Consider the following 20984-nt stretch of genomic DNA (forward strand, 5'->3'; position numbering starts at 1 on the left):
TCTAATGTAAAATGTATTCTAAGAATGGAATGTATTAATCTTGGTAATAAGAATTTATTTCAGATAAATTTCCATATCATAAAGATATCATCAACATATCTGTACCATAAAGTTGGTTTGGGAAGAATATCACTGAGGAGTGAATAACATTGTTCATAGTGGTCCATAAAATAATTTGCAAGAGTGGAGGATAGAGGACTTCCCTTTGTTTGCAGGTATAATTTATTCTGAACAGTAAAATATCCTGAATTTATCACAGTCAAAGATACAATTACCTTGATGGACCTGTGATTTCAGTTAGGATTTCTCCATGACTGCAGGTTGTAAAGAGTCCAGCTATTCTTGTCTTGGGCTTTTCTTCTCCATTTTCTTCCAGCTATCCTAATCATTAGGTCTTCACACCTTAGGGCTGGTCTTCCAGGTTTTCTTTTAGTATCTCTCTGATACCAATTTGTTACTCTGTCCATCTGTTGTCTCTCATTCTGGCAAGATGTCCTGCCCATCTACTTTTGCTGTTGTTGATTGCTTTTATTACATCTTTGAGTCCAGACTTGTTTTGTCCAGATGTATTTCCAATCCACTTTTTTGGCAGTTTTGGCTTATGTCATTCAGCATTGATTCTAAGAGTTCGGGAGAGAGAGAGATATTAATACCACATCATCAGCGAATAATAGGATATTTAACATTTCACCATCAATGTTTATTCCACCTTTCATGTCAGTTTTTCGAATGATGTTGTCCAGAGTAGATGTGAAGAGATTAGGTAATAAGACATCGCCTTGACTTACTCCTCTACTTAAATTAATTTTAATCGGGTGTTTGAAAAGAGTGATATTTGTTGTGTCTGCTTTGTAGATATCTTTTATGAGCTGGATATATTCTGTTTCTGCTCCTTGTTCTATTAAAGCTTGGAATACTGTGTTATGTTCAACAGCGTCAAATGCCTTTTTAAAATCTATAAAAAGAAGACAAAGTGGAATCTGGAATTCTCTGCCTCTTTTTGTTAGTTGAGTAATAGTTTGAATGTGATCTATTGTCAAAAAGCCTTTTTTTGAAACTGGCCTGTTCTTTGCAGCTATTTTCGTTGATGGAGGTTTATTCTGTTTAAGATGACTCTGGCGAATATTTTATATGTTTGTGATCATAGACAGATGGGTCTGTAATTACTGATGTCTTCTTTATTACCTTTTTTTTATGCAGAATTATGATATCTTTGATGTTTTCCATTCAGTAGGTGTTTTCCTTAATCATATATATCGAGTAAATCTTTCTGCTAGAGCTTTAAGGAGTACTTTCCACCCATTTTTAATTCATCAGATTTTATACCATCAATTCCTGGTGATTGATCATTTTTCATATAGCGGATAGCATTTTTACTTCTTCAGGGTAGGGCAGATGGTATTTCCAAATTTTCATCTGGTACTGGAGCTGTGACTACCTGTTTGGATGAGTAAAGGTTCTCATAAAACGATTTTATTATTTTTTCCATTTCACCTCTGTTTGTGTGTCTGTTTCCTTGATTGTCTATGAAGGCTGATGGTAGTGGTTGCTTTAGACTTATTTCTTTTTCTACTTTTTTTAGGCTACTGCAGAGACTAGCTGCTGCTGCCAATTTTTGTCATTCTATATATATTATAGTCGTCTTTCATGCTCTGCCTCAGTTGTTTACAGATAATTTCATATTCTAAATGGTCTTTTCCTGTATCTTTCAATATTCTTCTTTTCTTCAATAATTCTATCGTTCTTGCTGATAGGCATTCCCTGGTCTTAGGAGGAAGTTCATAGGAGGTTCTTTCTTTGCAGTTCAATAAATGATTATTAAAGTTGGTTAAATCTTCGTCAATGTCATTTTTTAATTTCCAGTCAATTTCTTCCACATTTTTTTTTCTAAATTCTTCTGAGTTTATCTGTTTTGAGCATTTTTTATGGTTGGACTGTTCTCGTATGTGTTCTTCATTTTTTTTATATGTATTTTGAGGATGGCCCTTATTGGACGGTGGTCTCAATGAATATCACAGTAAGTTTTTCCAATGACTTCAACGTTTTTTACTATTCTTTTGCAATTTGTTAGAATGAAATCAATTTCATTTCTTGTCTCTCCATCTAGGGATTGCCAAATCCATCTTTTTCCAGTTCTCTTTATGAATAATTTTTAAAAAAAACTATTCATAATGTAAAGCCTTTCTGTTTCAACAAATTCTGTCAGGAGTTCACCTCTTTCATTTCTTTCCCCCCACAGTCCAATGTATTTTTCTTCAATAGATCCTGTACTAATCTTTGCATTGAAATCCCCACACACTATAGTGTATGTTATTTTTTTTAATGTTTCTCGTAGGTTTTCATAAAAGTTTTCAATTTCTTCTTTGTGAGCTGTTGAATAGTAGTGTAGACTACTATTATTTTTATTGTTGCTGATTCTCCTATTTTTAATTTTAGTGTTCCTAGTTATTCAGAATGGATTGTGCAAAAAATAATATTTTTAGTTAGCTTTTCGTTTATGATGAAGCCAACTCCTCCAGCCCTTGTGGCTTTATCTTAATCTCCCAAGAAAATTTGGTTGCCATTGTTCCATTTTGCTGTTAATTCAGAGCTTCTTCAGGTTTCACAAATAGGAAGGACATCAAACTTTATTTTACAGTTCTCAAAACAGGAAATTGATATGGGAGTTGGAAGACAGAGTTCAGGTTTTAAAAGAACCAATAAATAGGGTCAAATTTCCAGTTGTTGTTTTGCCTTCCTCTGCGAGATTCTTAGCACCCCCCCCCTGCTCTTGCAGATTTCTCATCACCACCTTGGTGGGATTGCAAAGAGCTGCACATGACTGAGGCCTTTTTCTTCTTCTACTTGCTGGCATCTTTACAGTGGTCTACAGCACTTCTCCTGACCATGGTTCTGAAGTACACCTTTGGTCCATGGCTCCTTATTCATTATTCAGAGCTACCCACTTGGGCTTCCCTCATCCGCCACTTGAGGGATGTACTTGGTAGGGGTGAGGTTTCCCCCCCCCCACAAGATATGAATAATATTGGCAGAAAAAAAAAATATAAACAATATTGGAAGGAGAAAAAAAAAAACTGCTAAATCTGTTCTGTAAATTTATGCATTCTGTAAAGTTATGTTAATGAATAGAGAAACTATATCCAAACTGATCATTATATCAGATGGCTTCAAGCAAAGAGTACAAATTTTGCTTTTAAAATCCAGTGTTATTGACCTGAGAGGCTGACTTTCTTCTGAAACTAGAAAGCAATAGTGCAATAATGCTCAAAGAGGTTTTTAGTGGGACATCAGCAACTGATTTTAAGGGAATTTATATATATTTTCAGGGAATATATATATATATGTGTGTGTGTGTGTGTGTGTGTGCATAAAAGATCTTGGCTTTATTCTTAAAATCATCCCAAAGGATAGTAAGCAGGGAAGTCACAGGGCGTTAAGGTAATCATTGTGTAATATTTTTATCTTGTGCTACCATAGCCTTACTTTTTGCTTTAATGCTTTTAGTTCAGAAAACATTAAGTTAGGGATGGAGGCTGTTGCTTTGAAAAGCACTTTAGTATCTTTAAAGTAAATCCTCTATTAGAAGGAATAGCACATAAGCATTTGTCTATACAATGAAAAAAAACGTCCATTAGTATTTGAGAAACAAGTAAGCTAAATTAACATACTCATTGATAATTTTGTTTATTGGAATGGCGATTTAAAAAAAAAAAATAAAGTTGATACCTTTCATACTTCTGCCCCAAGTTATAGAGTCTTCCAAAGATCCACAAGCCTAGTATTCCCAAGACCAATTTTATTGTATTAGTTGTTCCACCTTTAAACAATTTGAGATTCTGTCAGCATTGCTCTCTGCTTTCACAGAAAAGTCAGCCTGTCATATCAGAACACTTAATTTTAAAAGAAAAATTTGTCTCCATCTCCTATAATGACATGATTTCACCAATTCTCAGGGAAAAAGAAAAAAAAAAGACTTCTAAAAATGTCACATCTTGGCCTCCTGAAGTTGTTAAAACACATCAAACCTTATAGTCCCACCCTTCAGATATATGGATTATCAAAAAATTCATAAACTTAATTACCCTCTCCATCCTATTGTTGATACCACTGACCCCCCCCCCCTGCCTCCTTTAAATTAGTCACACAGTTGGCTAAATCATTAATTCTACTTATTGGCCACACTTTATCTTATATAAAAACTTCCACTCATTTTAAATCTTTAATCCAAAATTTAGTTTTAAATAATAATAATAATATCATGGTGAGCTTTGAGGCTTCTTTATTTACAAATATTCCCCTTTCTGACACTAAATTTATTGAAAAATGACACCTCTCCTCCAAAACATTATTGATCTCTTTATTTTGCCATCATATACCGATTACTTCTCTTGGAAAGACACCTTATATAAACAGATAGAAAGTACATCCATAGGTTTTTTCCCTCTTCTGGCCAATTTCTATATGAAGCATTTTGAAAAACAGGCTCTTGATACTGCCATTCTCAAACCTTCTATGATGATGATATGTTCTTTATTTGACCACATGGCTCAGACAACCTTAGTCCTCCACCTCCACAGCCAGCACTCCAGAATCCAATTCAGTATAGAAAAAGAAAATAACAATAGCCTGTCTTTTCTAGATACTTTAATCACATATCTACCAACATTTTCTCCTCAGTTTGCAGAAAACCTACCATCCATCTAGGTAGATACATACATAAACTTGCCCATTATCCTCCCTCTCAATAATATGATGTCATCAAGAGCAGAGCCTCCAATCTCAGTTCTCCCCAGGCATTGAACTCTCCTTTATTCACTGGACCTTCCTGTCTAATGGTTACAATGACAAAAAGACAATAAATTAGTTATTCCTCCCATCTCCTAATATCCATCTCAACATACAGACTACAGTAATGCTATTACTATTCTCTATATCCAGGCACTCAGAAAAACTAGCTAGAACTTTAAAGAAATATAATCTCTGCACTGCTTTCAAACTTCATTTGAAAATGGCATCACTTCTCTGCTCTCCTTAGGATCCTCTTTCTCCACACTCTGTTCCAGGTATTTACAAGGTTCTGTGTATCCTTGCAACTTATTATATTATGGTCAAACTGGGAGCTCTGCCAGCATCCATCTTGATGAACACAAGAAATACATCGGCCACCACAACTATGGTCACTTGAGTCTAGCTGACCATGCCTTGTGGATATCTTGCACAGGATCAGACAGAACAAAAATACTATGCTTCATCATAGCAAATACAAACTTTAAAGACTCTTTTTAGAATTAGTAGCAGATTTAAAAAATCAGCCTAATCTATATGGTTGTATGCAACTTCCAAATTTTTTGGGAAACTTTAATTCTGAGGCCTCTTATCAAACAACTAAGGCTAGCCAACAGTATCTTCTTGTAGGTGTTCATGCTCACATAGTCTAATTTATTCCACTTATCGTTGAGCGGGTTTTTGTATGTATTATTACAGTTTTAATATTGTATTTATTCCTGAAGATGTCTCTGTGATAGGATGAAATATAAGAATGATTAAACCTGTTATTTAATTATTTCTCTGTGCACTATTTATTCCATTAAATTTAATTATAAGAGATTCCATATCCAAGCAGTAAAACTCTCCTACTGTGGTTTATTCTTTTAAAACTAAGTATATGGCATGATTTAATTTTTTTTTTTTTTTTTTTTTTTTTACAGATTTCTTCTTCAAATGGAGTTGAAGAAGAATTAGGAAGTTTTTTATATGAAAGTTTACAAAAATGACATCTAATGTCTTAAATATTTTTAGTTAAAATTATAATTATAGTAATTGCCAAATACAAATGTTTTTTTTTTTTTTAAGGTTACAGTTGACTTTGTGAACTTCATGCGAATGACATTATTAGTTATTATAAGTGGAGGAATTGTAATTCATGCTGTTCTGTATCCAGACTTTCCTCTTGGATATGAACTATTTCGTCGTACTTTCCATAGAGCTTGGTTTTCCCTTTTTCTTACTCCTATTGGTGATTTAGAAGGTAAGAAATATTACTCTCTCTAATTAGGGTTATTGTTTTATCATTATGCTGTAATTCATAGTTCATACATATAGAAACACATAATAAATTTAGTTTAATCCTTTGTCCAAGTGTGAGCAAACAAAGTTTGCACCTGAAAGTATCTTCAGGACTGGGGTAAGGTGGTGCAACACCAGGATGACTCCTTGCAAAGGTGGAGCAAGCTACTAACTCTCCTAACTCAGTATCTCCCATAATGCAAAACACATCTCCTTGCGGATATGTCTAATGTTATGCATCAAGCGAAGGGCCACTACCAGACTAGTTTCGACCTTTATTGAGGTCTCTTCAGTGGGAGCCAGGCCCAAGTGGAGATACCAGCCAGAAGCATTAGCAAGGTCATCTCTACCTATAGGAGTTGCCAAATGGTGTGCCACCTTTTTAATAAATTACTCTGGATTTAGAGAAACATGTTGAAGGTTTATTTTTGACTTGGTTGGAATATAATAAATTTAGTTTAATCCTTTATCCAAGCATGAGCAAACAAAGTTTGCACCTGAAAGTATCTTCAGGACTGGGGTAAGGTGGTGCAACACCAGGATGACTCCTTGCAAAGGTGGAGCAAGATACTAACACTCCTAACTCAGTATCTCCCATAATGCAAAACACATCTCCTTGCGGATATATCTAATGTTATGCATCAAGCGAAGGGCCACTACCAGACTAGTTTCGACCTTTATTGAGGTGGTGAGAGTAAAGAATAAACCCATCATCAGCCTATTGAAAAATAAAGGGGTCAGAGTGCCCCCGAAGAGAAGTAAAAGAGGGGTAAGGAAGTGACAGAGAGGTCAAGGTGGGGTGCTGGGGGGAGGGGAGGGGAAGAGGAGAGGAAGCGGAATAGGATGGGAAGGGCGGGTGGGGGGGTGGGGGATAGGGAAAAAGAAGAAAAATAGGCCTCAGCTCATTATTCTCATCTTGCCAGCTTAAAGCTATCAAGTGATATTTCCTCACCCTCCTCGGAGATCTGCCTCAAGAAATCAAAAGGACCACGGAGGTAGCCGGTGCCCAGGTGACCCGCCCCTTCAGGGCAGCCCACCTCGAGTTGGCCTGCGCTGCCTGGGTTTTTCCTCCGAACTACCTCCGTGGGAGACCAGGAAACAAAACAGACCTCGGGGGGGGGGACACAGAGACCAAGAAGATGACTCGGAGTGGAGCTGCTGCTGCAGATGGAGATCTTAAAGCAGCAGCAGGCAGAATTTGATGGTGTTGTTTCTGACAGTACACAGGATTGGAGGTGAACACCATTTGTTGTTAAATTTGGTGTCACCCAGAGCCTCTCTCTCAAGATGTAAAAATCTTCTTAAGGAGCCATAGAACATATAGAGGACGATCCGAGAGAGATCCAACAGACTCGGAGGATTAGCATAGTTGAAAAATTTTTTCCTAACCTTCCAGATGTGATATTTGAATTCATTGATGATAAATACTAGTAACTTCTTCCTGTTGTTGGCTGGTGGAGCGAACTGCAGGAAGATCACTTGCTCCTGCAGTAGGAGGGGGATGCGGAGCACGTCGCTTAGCCTCCTCCAGATGAAGATGGAGATGGGACACCCGTAGAAAGAGTGCTCTACGGTGTCCGGGCTCCGGCAGAAGCTACATAATGGGTCCAGGTTGTTGTTGAACCACCACTTATTCACATTGACTGGAAGGTGTCCATAGGCTATCCTCCAGGCCAGGTCCTTTCTCGACGGGTAGCCTCGATGTTTAGATAGGTTGCCGAAGAGGATGTCATTGTTGTTGATTCCTAGATCCGGAACGTCAGTATGAAGGATGTTAAGGAGATGATCATACCACATCTTGCTGTTCCGGATCCCGGCAGTGTTGACACCCGACGAGCGGAGTTGTTGTACTAGCTGGCAAAGTCTATTGTAATCCTCTGGAACAATATCCGCCTTGGGACCCTGGTGGGCTGGGATCCCAAAAAGGGGAAGCTTGAAGCCTAAGAAATACCGCACAGGATAGCTGCAGGGATGGTTAGTCTGTAGTATCCTGCTAAGATGGAAGGCGGTATTGCTCAGGTATTTGATGTTAAGGACGGGGAGGCCAAAGCCCCCCAGCTTCTCCGGAATTTGAAGGATCTTCATGTCAACCTCCTGGCGTAGACTGCCCCAGAAGAACTTCAAGGGTTTCCTGTAAAGCCAGAGTTCTTGATCTTCGCTGATGTTTGTTATATTTACGACGTGCTGGTACATAGGGCACAAGTTGGTCTTGATGACAGTAGCCCTAGAGGAGAGCAACAGCTGTCCATTTGTCCAGTCCTTGAGACGCTCGACTGTGGTGTTGATAAGTTGTTGAATGTCGAGCACGGGCTCTGCTGCAAATGGGACCCCCAGGATGGTGAGGGGGTCTCCTGTAGGGATGAGACCCATGGGGATGTTGTTTAGATCCCAGACTCCATACGTCTTGATCTTAGTTTTGTCGGGGTTGGGTGTTAACCCCGACACTTTGAACCTCTCTAAGATGTTGAAGAAGCTCTGTATGGAGTCGTTGTCCCTGAGGGTGCCCACCACGATGTCCGCATATGCAATTACTTTGGAGTCATCCGTGGTGAGTGGTAGTGGAATCCCTCTCACAGCTCTTGAGTTGTTGACTGCCCGTAGAAATGGCTCAAGGGCTAGTGCAAAGAGCAGTGGACTGAGGGGACACCCTTGTTTGACCCCTTTCTGGATGTTAATGGGGTCCAAAAGGTGTCCATTGACGAGGAGGCAGGTGGAGCTGTTCATGTAGCTTCCCCTGATGATGGAAAGCAGTCCGCTGCTGACCCCGACTTTCTGCAGGATGTTGAACAGAAAGGAGTGCCGGACGCTGTCGAACGCTCGGTTGAGATCGATGGTCAGCAGTGCCATTGAGTATGTCTTAAGGTTGACCAGACGTAGCAGTTCTCGGATAAGGATGAGGTTAAACTCCATCGATCGGCCAGGAACACCATACACTTGTGTGCTGTTGATGATGTATCTCATCCCCAGCTTCAGTCTGTCGTTGAGAACACGGGCGAGGATCTTGTAGTCCGTGTTCGACAGACTGATGGGCCTCCAGTTTTTGATGTTGGATGGATCCCTGTTGGCTTTGGGGATGAACACTGTATGGCATTCCACGAATTCTCGCGGCACGTTCCCTGTGTTGAGAAAGTTGTTGAATAGTGCCACGAGAATGGGGAGGATGTAGTCCCAGGCTTCTCGATAGAGTTCTGTGCTTAGTCCGTCTGGCCCAGGCGTTTTCTTCGTATGGCACTGCTTGAAGGCTGATGTTATTTCGGCCGCTGTAATTGGTGCATCCAACCCTGCTTGGATGTGTACAGGGAAGGGGTCAATATTCCAACAGGAGTAATCTTGGGGGGTACTGTTATCCTGGTAGAGGGTGTTGTAGTACCCCCAGAAGGCCTTCAGGATGTCGGGTGTTGTGGTGTAAGTACACCCGCCTTCAGTGATGGTGGTGATGGTTCTCTCCTGTCAAAAATTGACATAGCGCCTGTTGTAGAAAGCAGCCGATTGCCTGTCTTCCGAGCGGAGGTGGAGTCAGATCTTGGTGTTCTTGTCTTCCACTTGCTTCTGTCTCTCCACTTCAATGTCGAGATTAATGTCACGGATGGCGTTGTGACATGGAAAGCCTTGGCGTTGGCTGGCCACGAACCAGCTTCTTTCCTTGTATAGATCACGAAGCCGAGATCTTCTGAGAAAGGCACGTTCTAGGCCCCATTTTATCATGTTTTCTTTGATGTTAGATTTTAGTTGTGCCCACGCGTCCCAGTCCCAGCCAGCGGTGCTCCAAGTGGATTACAGTTGGTTAAGCTTAGCCGAGAACAAGGACGGGAAGTCTGGTGGTAACTTCCAGGGGCCCGGACCAACTTCTACTGCTTCTAGTGGATGATACGTTTTGTGGTCCGAGATGGTATAATTAATTTGAACGTGCCTTATGGCTTCGGATCTGGAGACAAGGGAGGGTGACAGGTAGAACCGGTCGAGCCGTGTGCCGATACCTTGGCCTGTCCACGTATAATCCCGACAGTAGGGGTTGTGAGCCCTCCAGATGTCCGTTAGCTGGAGATTCTTGAGGTGAATTCCCAGTTGCCTGTAGCCAGCAGTACCTGTATTGGGATTACTCCCCACTTTATCGTAGGCCGGGTCCCCCATCAAAATGATGTGATGGGCACCATATAAGTAAGTGTAAAGTGACTGGAAGAAAGTCGATCTTGATGTTGGATCTACCGGGGCGTAGATGTTAATGTACCTGGTGGTACAGCCCCGGTACTTCCAGTCAATGGCGAGAACTCTCCCTTCTGCATCCCTCTGGATGTTATAGAAGGCTCCGAGGAGGGGGGCTAGCATAAGTACCCCGACCCCGGTACTGTTTCTGTTGCCGAAGCTCCAAAACGATGTTACGGGGTACTTATGGCTTAGTTCCTGCATGTCCTTGTAGTGGAAAAAGTGTGTTTCCTGCAGGAACAAAAGCCGGATGTTGAACGCTAGCATGAGCTTCCACACCTCCTCTTGTTTTGATAGTGAGCGGAGCCCTCTGATGTTGAGCGAGACAACGCAAAAAGGGGGTGGCGGCATTATGATGTTTTACGTTGTTATACCCGGCCTAGGTCCTTGATTCGCAATTGCTTGACATATTTTATTAAGGCTTTAATTTGTGGGTGGGGAGGTAGTATATCCCTCACCCTGCAGACCGGCTGCCAGTTCTGCATACGAGCTCGAGAGGACCTCGAACTTGTGACGACTGTTCTTAATCTTAAAACTTGCTAATTTATTGTCCACTATTTGATGGTCAAAGCAGTTGAATTGGGAGCCGGTGTGTCTACTAATTTTAGAGTTAATGCTCTCTTGATGGCGGGAAGGGGTTTCCACCTGCATTTCGGACTCAGATGTTGTTGAGTCCGTGCTTTTGCTGGAGTGGCTTCGATGTTTTTTCCCCATTTTAGGGGAAGCCTGCTCCTTCCTCTTCTTAGGAGGTTCTTTGGGGGGTGGAAGTTGATGTTTCCCTTCCTCTGTCTTCTGTTCTTCTGCAGGGTGGACGCTGGCTACTATAGGGGAAGTATTAGAAGCGTCTACAGACGAAGCTTCCTCCGATGTTGTTGAGGGGGGGGTAACTGGTGAAGTGTTATCCATAGCTTCTTCTGTACCCTCGGTTATTTGTTGTTCCTCCGTCGCTGGTAGTGGTACGGTTGAAACGACCAAGGGGGGGACTGTTTCCTCGGCTGATGTTGTTGCTGGGGGGGGGGGGAAAACAGTACCTTCTGCTGTTGATGGTGCAGGACGTTTCGTAATTTGCCCTAGAACTGTTTGAGAGAATGTTTTCTCCCCGATGGTGTTGGGGAGTACCGGAAATTCACCGGCGTCTTGAGCAGGCTGCGGGTTCAACGGTTCAATCGGTGCCCCTGCCCGCTCTGCAAATGTGCGCAGAGGACACGATGTTATTTTGTGCTCTGTATTGGAGCACTTTCGGCAGGGGTGTGGGCACTGGCTGGAGATGTGCCCGACGCCGACGCAGTTGAAACACTTGGCTCGGGGGCAGTCACTACCCAGATGTTCAGTTGAGCCACATCGCAGACACTGTCTTTGTACCCCGGGATAATTAACCATGACACGCGATGTGCCGATGGTAACGAGGTTTGGCACTGGCTGTCGCATGTCCATGGTAAAGGTGACTTTGCCGGAGTACCAGGCAGGGTCCTCCTTAGAGACGCTCTTCTTTATATTACTCACTTTCCCCCACTTACTAAAAGTTTGTACAAGCACGTCTTCTCCGGCTTCTAGATATTCCATAGGGAAGCGGTCGATCTTAATTTGACGTACTTGTGACCCCACCATGGTAGGGGTCACCTGCTTCCCTTGGATGGGGAAACCCTTCAGAAGTTGATCTCTCGAAGCTAAATTCTTGACTACTATAAGAAATTATCCTCCTCCATACGGGGTGAAGGAGTAGATGTTAGAAACTCCTATTATCTCCTTAAGGGCTGTAGTAAGTGCTCTAGGATCCTCCATTCCTGGAATCTCCACTCCTAATGTCCGGGTGCTGGGGGGAACGGGGATTACTCTGCTCATGGTTGATCTCTGCGTTCTAAAAAAAAGAGAAAAATAAAGAGTCCTAAGACTCTGTAAGGAAATCCTGTAGTGCGTATAAACGCACTACCAGCAAGTTAGTAGAGTTAGAACTAAGAATACAAAAGGTTAGTACAACCAACTAAATAACAAGTATAAATAACAAATTATTATTAGTAAGTAACAAATTTAACAATGAATAAATACAATACTGTCCTGCGGCAATCGAGGTCTCTTCAGTGGGAGCCAGGCCCAAGTGGAGATACCAGCCAGAAGCATTAGCAAGGTCATCTCTACCTATAGGAGTTGCCAAATGGTGTGCCACCTTTTTAATAAATTACTCTGGATTTAGAGAAACATGGTGAAGGTTTATTTTTCACTTGGGTTAGAATATAATAAATTTAGTTTAATCCTTTATCCAAGCGTGAGCAAACAAAGTTTGCACCTGAAAGTATCTTCAGGACTGGGGTGAGGTGGTGCAACACCAGGATGACTCCTTGCAAAGGTGGAGCAAGCTACTAACACTCCTAATTCAGTATCTCCCATAATACAAAACATATTTCCTTGCGGATATGTCTAATGTTATGCATCAAGCGAAGGGCCACTACCCAGACTAGTTTCGACCTTTATTGAGGTCTCTTCAGTGGGAGCCAGGCCAAAGGGCTGGTATCTCCACTTGGGCCTGGCTCCCACTGAAGAGACTTCAATAAAGGTCGAAACTAGTCTGGGTAGTGGCCCTTCGCTTGATGCATAACATTAGATATATCCGCAAGGAGATGTGTTTTGCATTATGGGAGATACTGAGTTAGGAGTGTTAGTATCTTGCTCCACCTTTGCAAGTAGTCATCCTGGTGTTGCACCACCTTACCCCAGTCCTGAAGATACTTTCAGGCACAAACTTTGCTTGCTCACACTTGGATAAAGGATTAAACTAAATTTATTTTATTCTAACCAAGTGAAAAATAAACCTTCAACATATAGAAACACTTTGCAGTTGACTGATATTTGTTTCTTATTTTATTAATCTGTATCATCATAATAAGACAAACTGATCAATTTAAGTCTTCTAATATTTTACTAGAATTAAAACAACACTTTCAGTTCAGAAAACACTTGTCAGATATATATTGTGAAACGATTCAAATTTTAACACAAAAAAGTAAAACCAAGGTCATAGTGCTCTTTGGAACTAGAGTAAGTAGGCTAAATTCTTGGGCTCAAAATGGTCTTAGAATTAATCTTCAGATTTTTGCCTAATAGAATATGGCCATACTTGCCATCCACTGACATACAGTTACAGTATCACAGCAAAATTGTTACTCTGGTAATTCTTTCTGTCGCGGTTCCATAGTCATAAACGTTCATTGTGTGGAAATTATGGAGACAAATACATACAAAATCAGAATTGTGGATTCATCTGGATAGGGTGAATAAATTTGGGGAAAAGAGCACTGGAATATTTAAAATAAGTGGCTCTATCTGTAAAAAAATTAGTTTGCCAGAAAATGAAAATAAGAAATCAAAAAGTACACACCTTCAGCATTAATTTCATCTCATGAAAGATAGGTTGACCAGGCGACTCACTTTTATCAATATGCAGATTTTTATATATATATATATATATATATATATATATATATACTTAGGGGATTCCAGTTAATTGGGACACATCGGGACTAGAATACTTTGTTCCAATTAAGCAGCTGCCCCAATTATGCAAAATTTTATGGAAAAAGCTAAAATATCACAAAAAGTTAAGAATGTTTAAAAATAGACAAACTTTCAGTGTACCTTTTGTTAACCATGTTTTTATTTAAAAAAACTAAATGTGTGTCAGTATCCCTAAAGAGGTTAATTTTATGTAGGTATCTATCAAAGAAGCATATTTTCCCTACAATTATTTTGGAAAAATTTATCAAGTGTATCCTGACATTAATTATATATTGGGTTTTATCCTTTATCCATGGGGTGGAAGGGGTGGTGAAGCGCAATACATAGCCTCTCTCACTCAAATGTCAACCTCACCTTCCCGTGGTCCATCCTGTTCTAAAAGTACAAACGAGGCACTGGCGACCGAGTATGGGCGGTATAACCTTAACACCCTAACAGAGTAAATGCTGTTAGATCTGCCTGTCCAGAGGCGTTAGGTAGCAGCCCTACCACTGGACTTACCCAGCGACAGGTTAGTAACCTGCCCTGGGGAAATTCAAAATACTTTCAAGTTTCATGCAAAGAAAAGCCAGACGGACTGTCAGGGAAAAGACCACAACCCTGGAAACGGTAAACGAAATTGGAAAAAGGAACACATAATGAAGATTGCAACATGGAATGTGAGAAGCATTGCACACAAAGAAGAAGAACTTGATAAACAACTAAACCAAGCTAACATAAAAATATGTATAGTAACAGAAACAAAGAAAAAACAAAAAGGTACAAAAGAAACAAACAGCTATATACAAATCTACAGTGAGGTAAAAAAAGAAGAAAGAGCAAAAGCAGGTATAATGATTATGGTACATAAATCCCTAAAGAACAATATTGTATATTACAACTATTTGAATGAAAGACTAATAGAAATTAGACTCAAGACATTAAGAGGCCACATAACAATAATTGGTGCATATGCACCAGAAGAGGGAAAAGAAGAAGACAGTAATATATTTTATAAAGAATTACAGAATGCCATAGATAAAACAAACAAAACTGACTATTTACTGCTAGCAGGAGATTTAAATGCCAGAATAGGAAACAAAAAATACAAAACAAACATAGGTAAATTTGGCGAAGATACATGTAATCAAAATGGTCGCAGATTGCGCGATTTTGTCATTTATAATAATATGAGAATAATGAATTCAATGTTTAAACACAAGGAAATACATAAATATACTTGGTCAGCCAGAGGATACAAATCAGTAATCGACTACGTTATCACAAATTTTAAATTAGCGGAGTTAATTTTAGACGTAAGAGCATATCGAGGCTTTGAATTAAACTCTGATCATTATATGGTATCAGCAAAAATTCGTTTTAAACCAAAGTGGCTAAAAACACATAGAATTGAAAATTCTTACCAGCCAAGCTACAAAATTTCTTCATTACAGGATCCTCAAGTTAGACTACAATATCAAAAATGCACAAACTTAAAAACAGAAACCACACATGAATCAAGGGACATAGAAGACGAATGGGAAAATTTGAAACAAATTCTCACAAAAGCAGCAACAGAAACCTCAGGAATAAAGCACAAATGGATTAGAAAAAGAGGACTACGAGACTGGAACAAAGAAATAGAAAATATAATAAAAACCAAAAAGGACAGTTACCAGAAATGGCTAAATTCCAAAACAATAGAAGCAGAAATAGAGTATAAAAGAAATAGTGCAATTGCAAAACGAGAAGTAAGGAAAAAACATAGAGAAAGATGGAACAATTTCGTAACAGAACTAGAAAAGGATTAATTTAAGCCAAAACCTATAAAGTAATAAAATACATGAATAAAGAAATAAAAGAAAAGATAAAAATCCAAACAATAGATTTAGAAAAATGGGTGACCTATTTCCAAAATCTCTGGACAGATGAGAACAATGAATTAAAATTTTATAAGATAAAGAATGACCTAATAGAAAATATCACAATGTTAGAACTGAAAAATATAATAAAGAAGATGAAAAATAGGAAAATGCCAGGAGAAGACAATATAAATATAGAACTCTACAAAAATGCAGGTGAAAAATTTAATGAAAGACTTTTGAAATTTTTTAATATGGTTTGGATGTCCGGAAAAACCCCTAACTCTTGGAAAAAAGCACTGGTCATCCCAATCTATAAAAAAGGAAATAAAGACAATTGCAATAATTATAGGGGAATTAGCCTGCTGAATACAGGATATAAAATACAGGGTGTTCGGGATAAATTTGACAGTTTCGTAAGGAAAAAGAAAATCTTCTTTGTATCTATTAAATTTAATGAATTGACAAAAAAACATTACAGGCAGAGTTAATTACAATACTATCAACAAGATTTACTCAAAATAACCACCATTAGCATCGATCACAGCTTCAATTCTGCTTCGGAACCTCGAACAAGCTGATGCTACAGTCTCCCTGGGAAGGGCCGCAAAAACTGTTTTAATTTTATCCATTAACTGGGCTTTTGTATTACTGGAAGTGCGATTGGTGTCTTTTTCAACTGCGCCCCATACAAAATAATCCATGGGGTTAAGGTCTGGGGAGTTTGGAGGCCAAACATTTGGACTGGTGAAGTCATAGAAATTTTCAGACAACCATTTTTGACTTTTCCCAGAGGTGTGGCAAGGGGCCGAATCCTGCTGCCATACATACGGCCTACCATTGGCTACCCTTGTTATCCAGGGCTTGACTACAGTTAGCAACTCCACGAGCAAAGCCCGAATTCCAATGCCAGGGTTCTTCAACACCTGTTCCTGCAGATTTGCGAGGAATTCTGCTGTACGAACGCAATCAGATCATCTGCTAGGGATCTTTCTTCTTGCTACATCCTCGTAGTCACCATTGCAAGTCTCTAGTTCATGCCTGATTGTTTTTACTGTATTCAGGGAGCATTGGGCAGCAGTCGTAATATCCTTATTTTGATGGCGGGCACGAATCATCATGATACAAGTTATTCTCTTCCATGATTCAGGTGGGTTCCAGCTATCCATCCTTTCTGACATCTTGTATATGAATCAAGAAGGGTCCAAACTTTTAAATGAAGAGAAGTGTGTGTTAATACATGTAACTTACGGAAAAATATAATTAATTATAAATATGTCAAATTTATCCCGAACACCCTATATATGCAGGAATATTAAAAGAGAAACTAAGCAGCATTGTAGAAAACAAATTACTAGAAGAACAAAATGGCTTCCGAAAAGGCCGATCCTGCATAGATCCAATTTTTACTTTAAAATTATTAATAGAAAAGAGAAGAGAATTTCAAAAAGAAACACATGTGGCATTTATTGATTATGAAAAAGCTTTTGACAAAATTAGTCGACAAAAATTGTTTAAAATATTAACCAATTTAAACATACCAAACCAACTTTTACAATCTATTCAAGAAATATATACAGGAAATAAAATAGAAGTTAAATTAGAACACACCTCAGAATGGAAAGATATATCAAGAGGAGTACGACAAGGATGTACCCTCTCACCTCTGCTTTTCAATATATATATAAATGAAATATTAACAATCTGGAAGCAGCATAACCCATTTGGTATACAAATGACCCCGCAAATGAAGATAGATACACTACTATTTGCAGATGATCAAATAGTATTAGCTACATCAGAAGATGACTTACAAAGATCATTAAAATCATTAAATGATATCTCAAAGCAATATAATATGACAGTATCCAAAGAAAAAACAAAAATAATGGCATTCAAAGGAGAAAACCCAGTAAGAAGTAAAATAGTGATAGATAATAAAATACTAGAACAAGTAAACACTTTCAGATACTTGGGATGTGATCTATCATACGAAGAAGAAAAAGACATAGACACTAAAATATCAAACTTTGTCAAAGTAAATGGCATAATAAACAGTATATTTAAGCCATCCCTGGTACAAAAACACACTAGAATCAGACTATATAATGTCTTGTCTAAACCAACTCTACTATACGGAAGCGAAACATGGACCATGAAAAGGAAAGATGAAAAACGAATTCAAACAGCAGAAATGAAGTTCCTCAGAAAAACAGCTGGATATACCAAGTGGGACCACAAAACAAATGAAGAAATCTTACAATCCCTAAAAATCAAACCAATTAATTACTACATAAGACAGTATAAACAAAAATGGCTAGAACATTTAAATCGAATGGACAACAGCAGACTACCAAAAATATTATACAGATACAAAATAAGTGGAAAAAGAAGAATCGGAAGACCAAGAAAGAGATGGCATGAGACCGGAACAGGCCACATGGCCTATATTCCATGTTAGGAAGAAGAAGAAGATCCTTTATCCATGTGTAAGCAAACCAACGTTTGCACCTGAAGTACTTTCAGGACTGGGGCAACTTGTGGTAAAGGTGATATAAGTTCTCATCACTTGCCTTTGTATCTCCCATAATGCAAAGCACATCTTATGGAAAAGGGATTAAGGGAAGGGCCGCTACCCAGACCAGTTTCGACCTTTATTGCAGTCTCATCAGTGGGAACCAGACCCAGAGGTGGTGATACTAAGGTGGAAGTAATGGAGAAGTCATGTTTACCTATACGAGTTGCCAAAGGGGTGTACATCCTATTATTAAAATTCTCTGGATTAGAGATAAGTTTAAGGAAGTTTTTTTCACTTGGCTATGTTACTAATTATATATTGGGTTTTATTCTTTATCCAAGTGTAATCAAACCAAAGTTTGCGGCTGAAGTACTTTCAGGACTAGGGCAATTCGTGGTAAAGGTGGTATAAGTTCTCATCACTTGCCTTAGTATCTCCCGTAATGCAAAACACATCTCCTTACAGACATGTATGATGACGAGTTGCCCCAGTCCTGAAAGTACTTCAGGCGCAAACTTTGGTTTGCTTACACTTGGATAAAGGATAAAACCCAATATATAATTAGTAGCATAGCCAAGTGAAAAAACTTCCTTAAACTTATCTCTAATCCAGAGAATTTTAATAATAGGATGTGACCCTTTGGCAACTCGTATAGTAAATATGACTTCTCCATTACTTCCACCATAGTATCACTAACTCTGGGTAGTGGCTTAGTATCTCCCTTAATGCTTTGCATTATGGGAGATACTAAGGCAAGTGATGCCACCTTTACCATGAGTTGTAAAAACTCATGGTAAAGGTGGCATCACTAACCTAACCTAACTAAAGTTTGCTTACGCTTGGATAAAGGATAAAACCCAATATATAATTAGTAGCATAGCCAAGTGAAAAAAACTTCCTTGTACCCTGACATGTTCCTTTTCTAGACTGCCTTCTTGCATAAAGCAGCATTGTAATTTAGCAATAAATTTTCTGACCTCATGTTTAGATGTGTCATCCTCATTACTTTCCTTCTCTTCCAGGGTCTTAGGTGTTTTATTGTAATTTGTTTAACAATTGCATCCTCACAATCTTCATTTTCATTATAACATTGAAGGCTGTTATATCAATGCATAAAAAACTCTTTGTAATTTCTGACATGTTGCAGTTCCAAAATGAATTTAATTATCAGTCATATCTGACATTTCCTGGTCTAATTTCTTAAAACCACAATGAGCAAAGAAGTTTTGAATTGTTTTGCTGCTTATTTCTCACCAGCTATCTGCAACAAATTGTACTGCCTGTAAAATGGTCATCTTTGCACTGATTTCTTTGGCCATTGGCCATGATGTCAGTAGATTTTCTGCAATTATTTCAAGGATGTGGTGTACCAACATTCCATGTCATAATGTTTTTGAATTTTTTATGATTCCCATGTCCAGTGGCTGTACCAGGGACGTGGTGTTAGCAGGAAGAAATTCAAGTTGAATGTTTCTCAAACAATCTAATTGAGGGTGTGCCATAGTTGTCCAGATGCAGAAAATTTTTTCTTGAATTTCATTGTAATTCTGCATTCCAACTCATTAGCCATTCCTGAAAATAAGAGAAGTCATTCATGCATTCTTGTTGGCATAATATAGAACTGGCAAACTGTCCATTCTAAGCCCTTTAAAGCATAGGGGCTTAGCACTTTTATCCAATAATCAACAGCTTCCGTTTGTCACTTCCCGACATATTACAGCAGTACAACATAGTAACATGATCCATTGCTTTTTTTGAACCTGACAGCACTGCAAGTTTATAACTCAGGGAACCATCTGGTGTGGCATGGTAAATCAGACCTGTTTTGTCATCATTATCATAAATTTCATCAGAACTAAACTTCTGCAGCAATTTGGGTTGAAAATTTAGTTGATATCCACCATTCAGCACTCGCAGTGTCAGCACTGTCCTTCTTTCCTTATGCCTTCTTAAATTTTATTTCAGGTCTAGTTTTCCATCACGATAACTAACCATCTGTAGCTTTAAAGCTCACATGGCCCAGCTTTTTAGCTAACTCTTCTGATTTGGTTTTTAATATTTGATCATTCACATTCATGCCTCACCATTGATTGAGAGACTCCTCAATATCTGGATCCTTGCCTTGTTTCCGTTTTTGGGATTTTCCCAGTTGTCCATCGCACGATTCCCATTCTTCTTGCAATTTGTCCTGCTGGCCTAACAAATGTGTGATTGTAGATTTTGGAACACTGGTTATCTCTGCCAGCTGACAGAATGGTGTTAGACGGTTGGCTTTTTATTTTGTCAAGTAAAGGGATTTTATCCCAATGTTAGATCTTTCCTTGGAATCTTGACAGGGGCCTTATAAAAACAAAAGAAAAATTAAATCGCTACACTGTTTGTTACACTTTTTACTAAAAAATTAATGCACACCTGTTGTAATCAAAAGTATGCTACCTAGAGTCTGCCAGTGCTGACAGACAGCAACATTCTCTATACAACTTGCTACATGTGCACCATCTACAGCCACTGTCCTGATAAAGCGGAAAGTTGTTCCAAATAAGCGAAGCAACTTTGGGTTATATTCTCAATTTCTTTCTGTTCTTTAATATTTGTCCCAAATAAATAGCTGCAACAATTAACCGTTGCCGTTTCTCTGACAGCCCACTGGAACTTACTTTCTGGACGTTCCTCATACATTCCATCTTTGTTTTCCAAATTTTAAAACCATACATTACACAATGTTGAACTGTTATCCTCATTCCCATGCCCATTCACTGTGTCTATTCAGGTCTTCTTGAAAATGCCAAAATATCTGCTCTACTCTTCATAGTTCATCCCAACTTTGCATCATCTTCAAACAGCTC

The 20984-nt window shown here is 39.0% G+C and overlaps 1 protein-coding gene across 1 annotated transcript in view; it reads left to right on the top strand.

The window, feature by feature from the left end:
• LOC150104082 (transient receptor potential cation channel subfamily M member-like 2) overlaps nucleotides 1-20984 on the top strand; it is a 580140-nt gene that overhangs the window by 389580 nt on the left and 169576 nt on the right. The window contains exon 18 of the mRNA XM_090396744.1: nucleotides 5854-6028. Within this exon, the coding sequence (XP_090252870.1) occupies nucleotides 5854-6028 (175 nt within the window). The remainder of the gene's footprint in view (nucleotides 1-5853; nucleotides 6029-20984) is intronic.

This window comes from Typopeltis vanoorti, chromosome 8, assembly GCF_054136105.1.
Source record: "Typopeltis vanoorti isolate ZY-2024b chromosome 8, IOZ_Tvanoo_1.0, whole genome shotgun sequence".
Classification (NCBI taxonomy): Eukaryota; Metazoa; Arthropoda; class Arachnida; order Uropygi; family Thelyphonidae; genus Typopeltis; species Typopeltis vanoorti.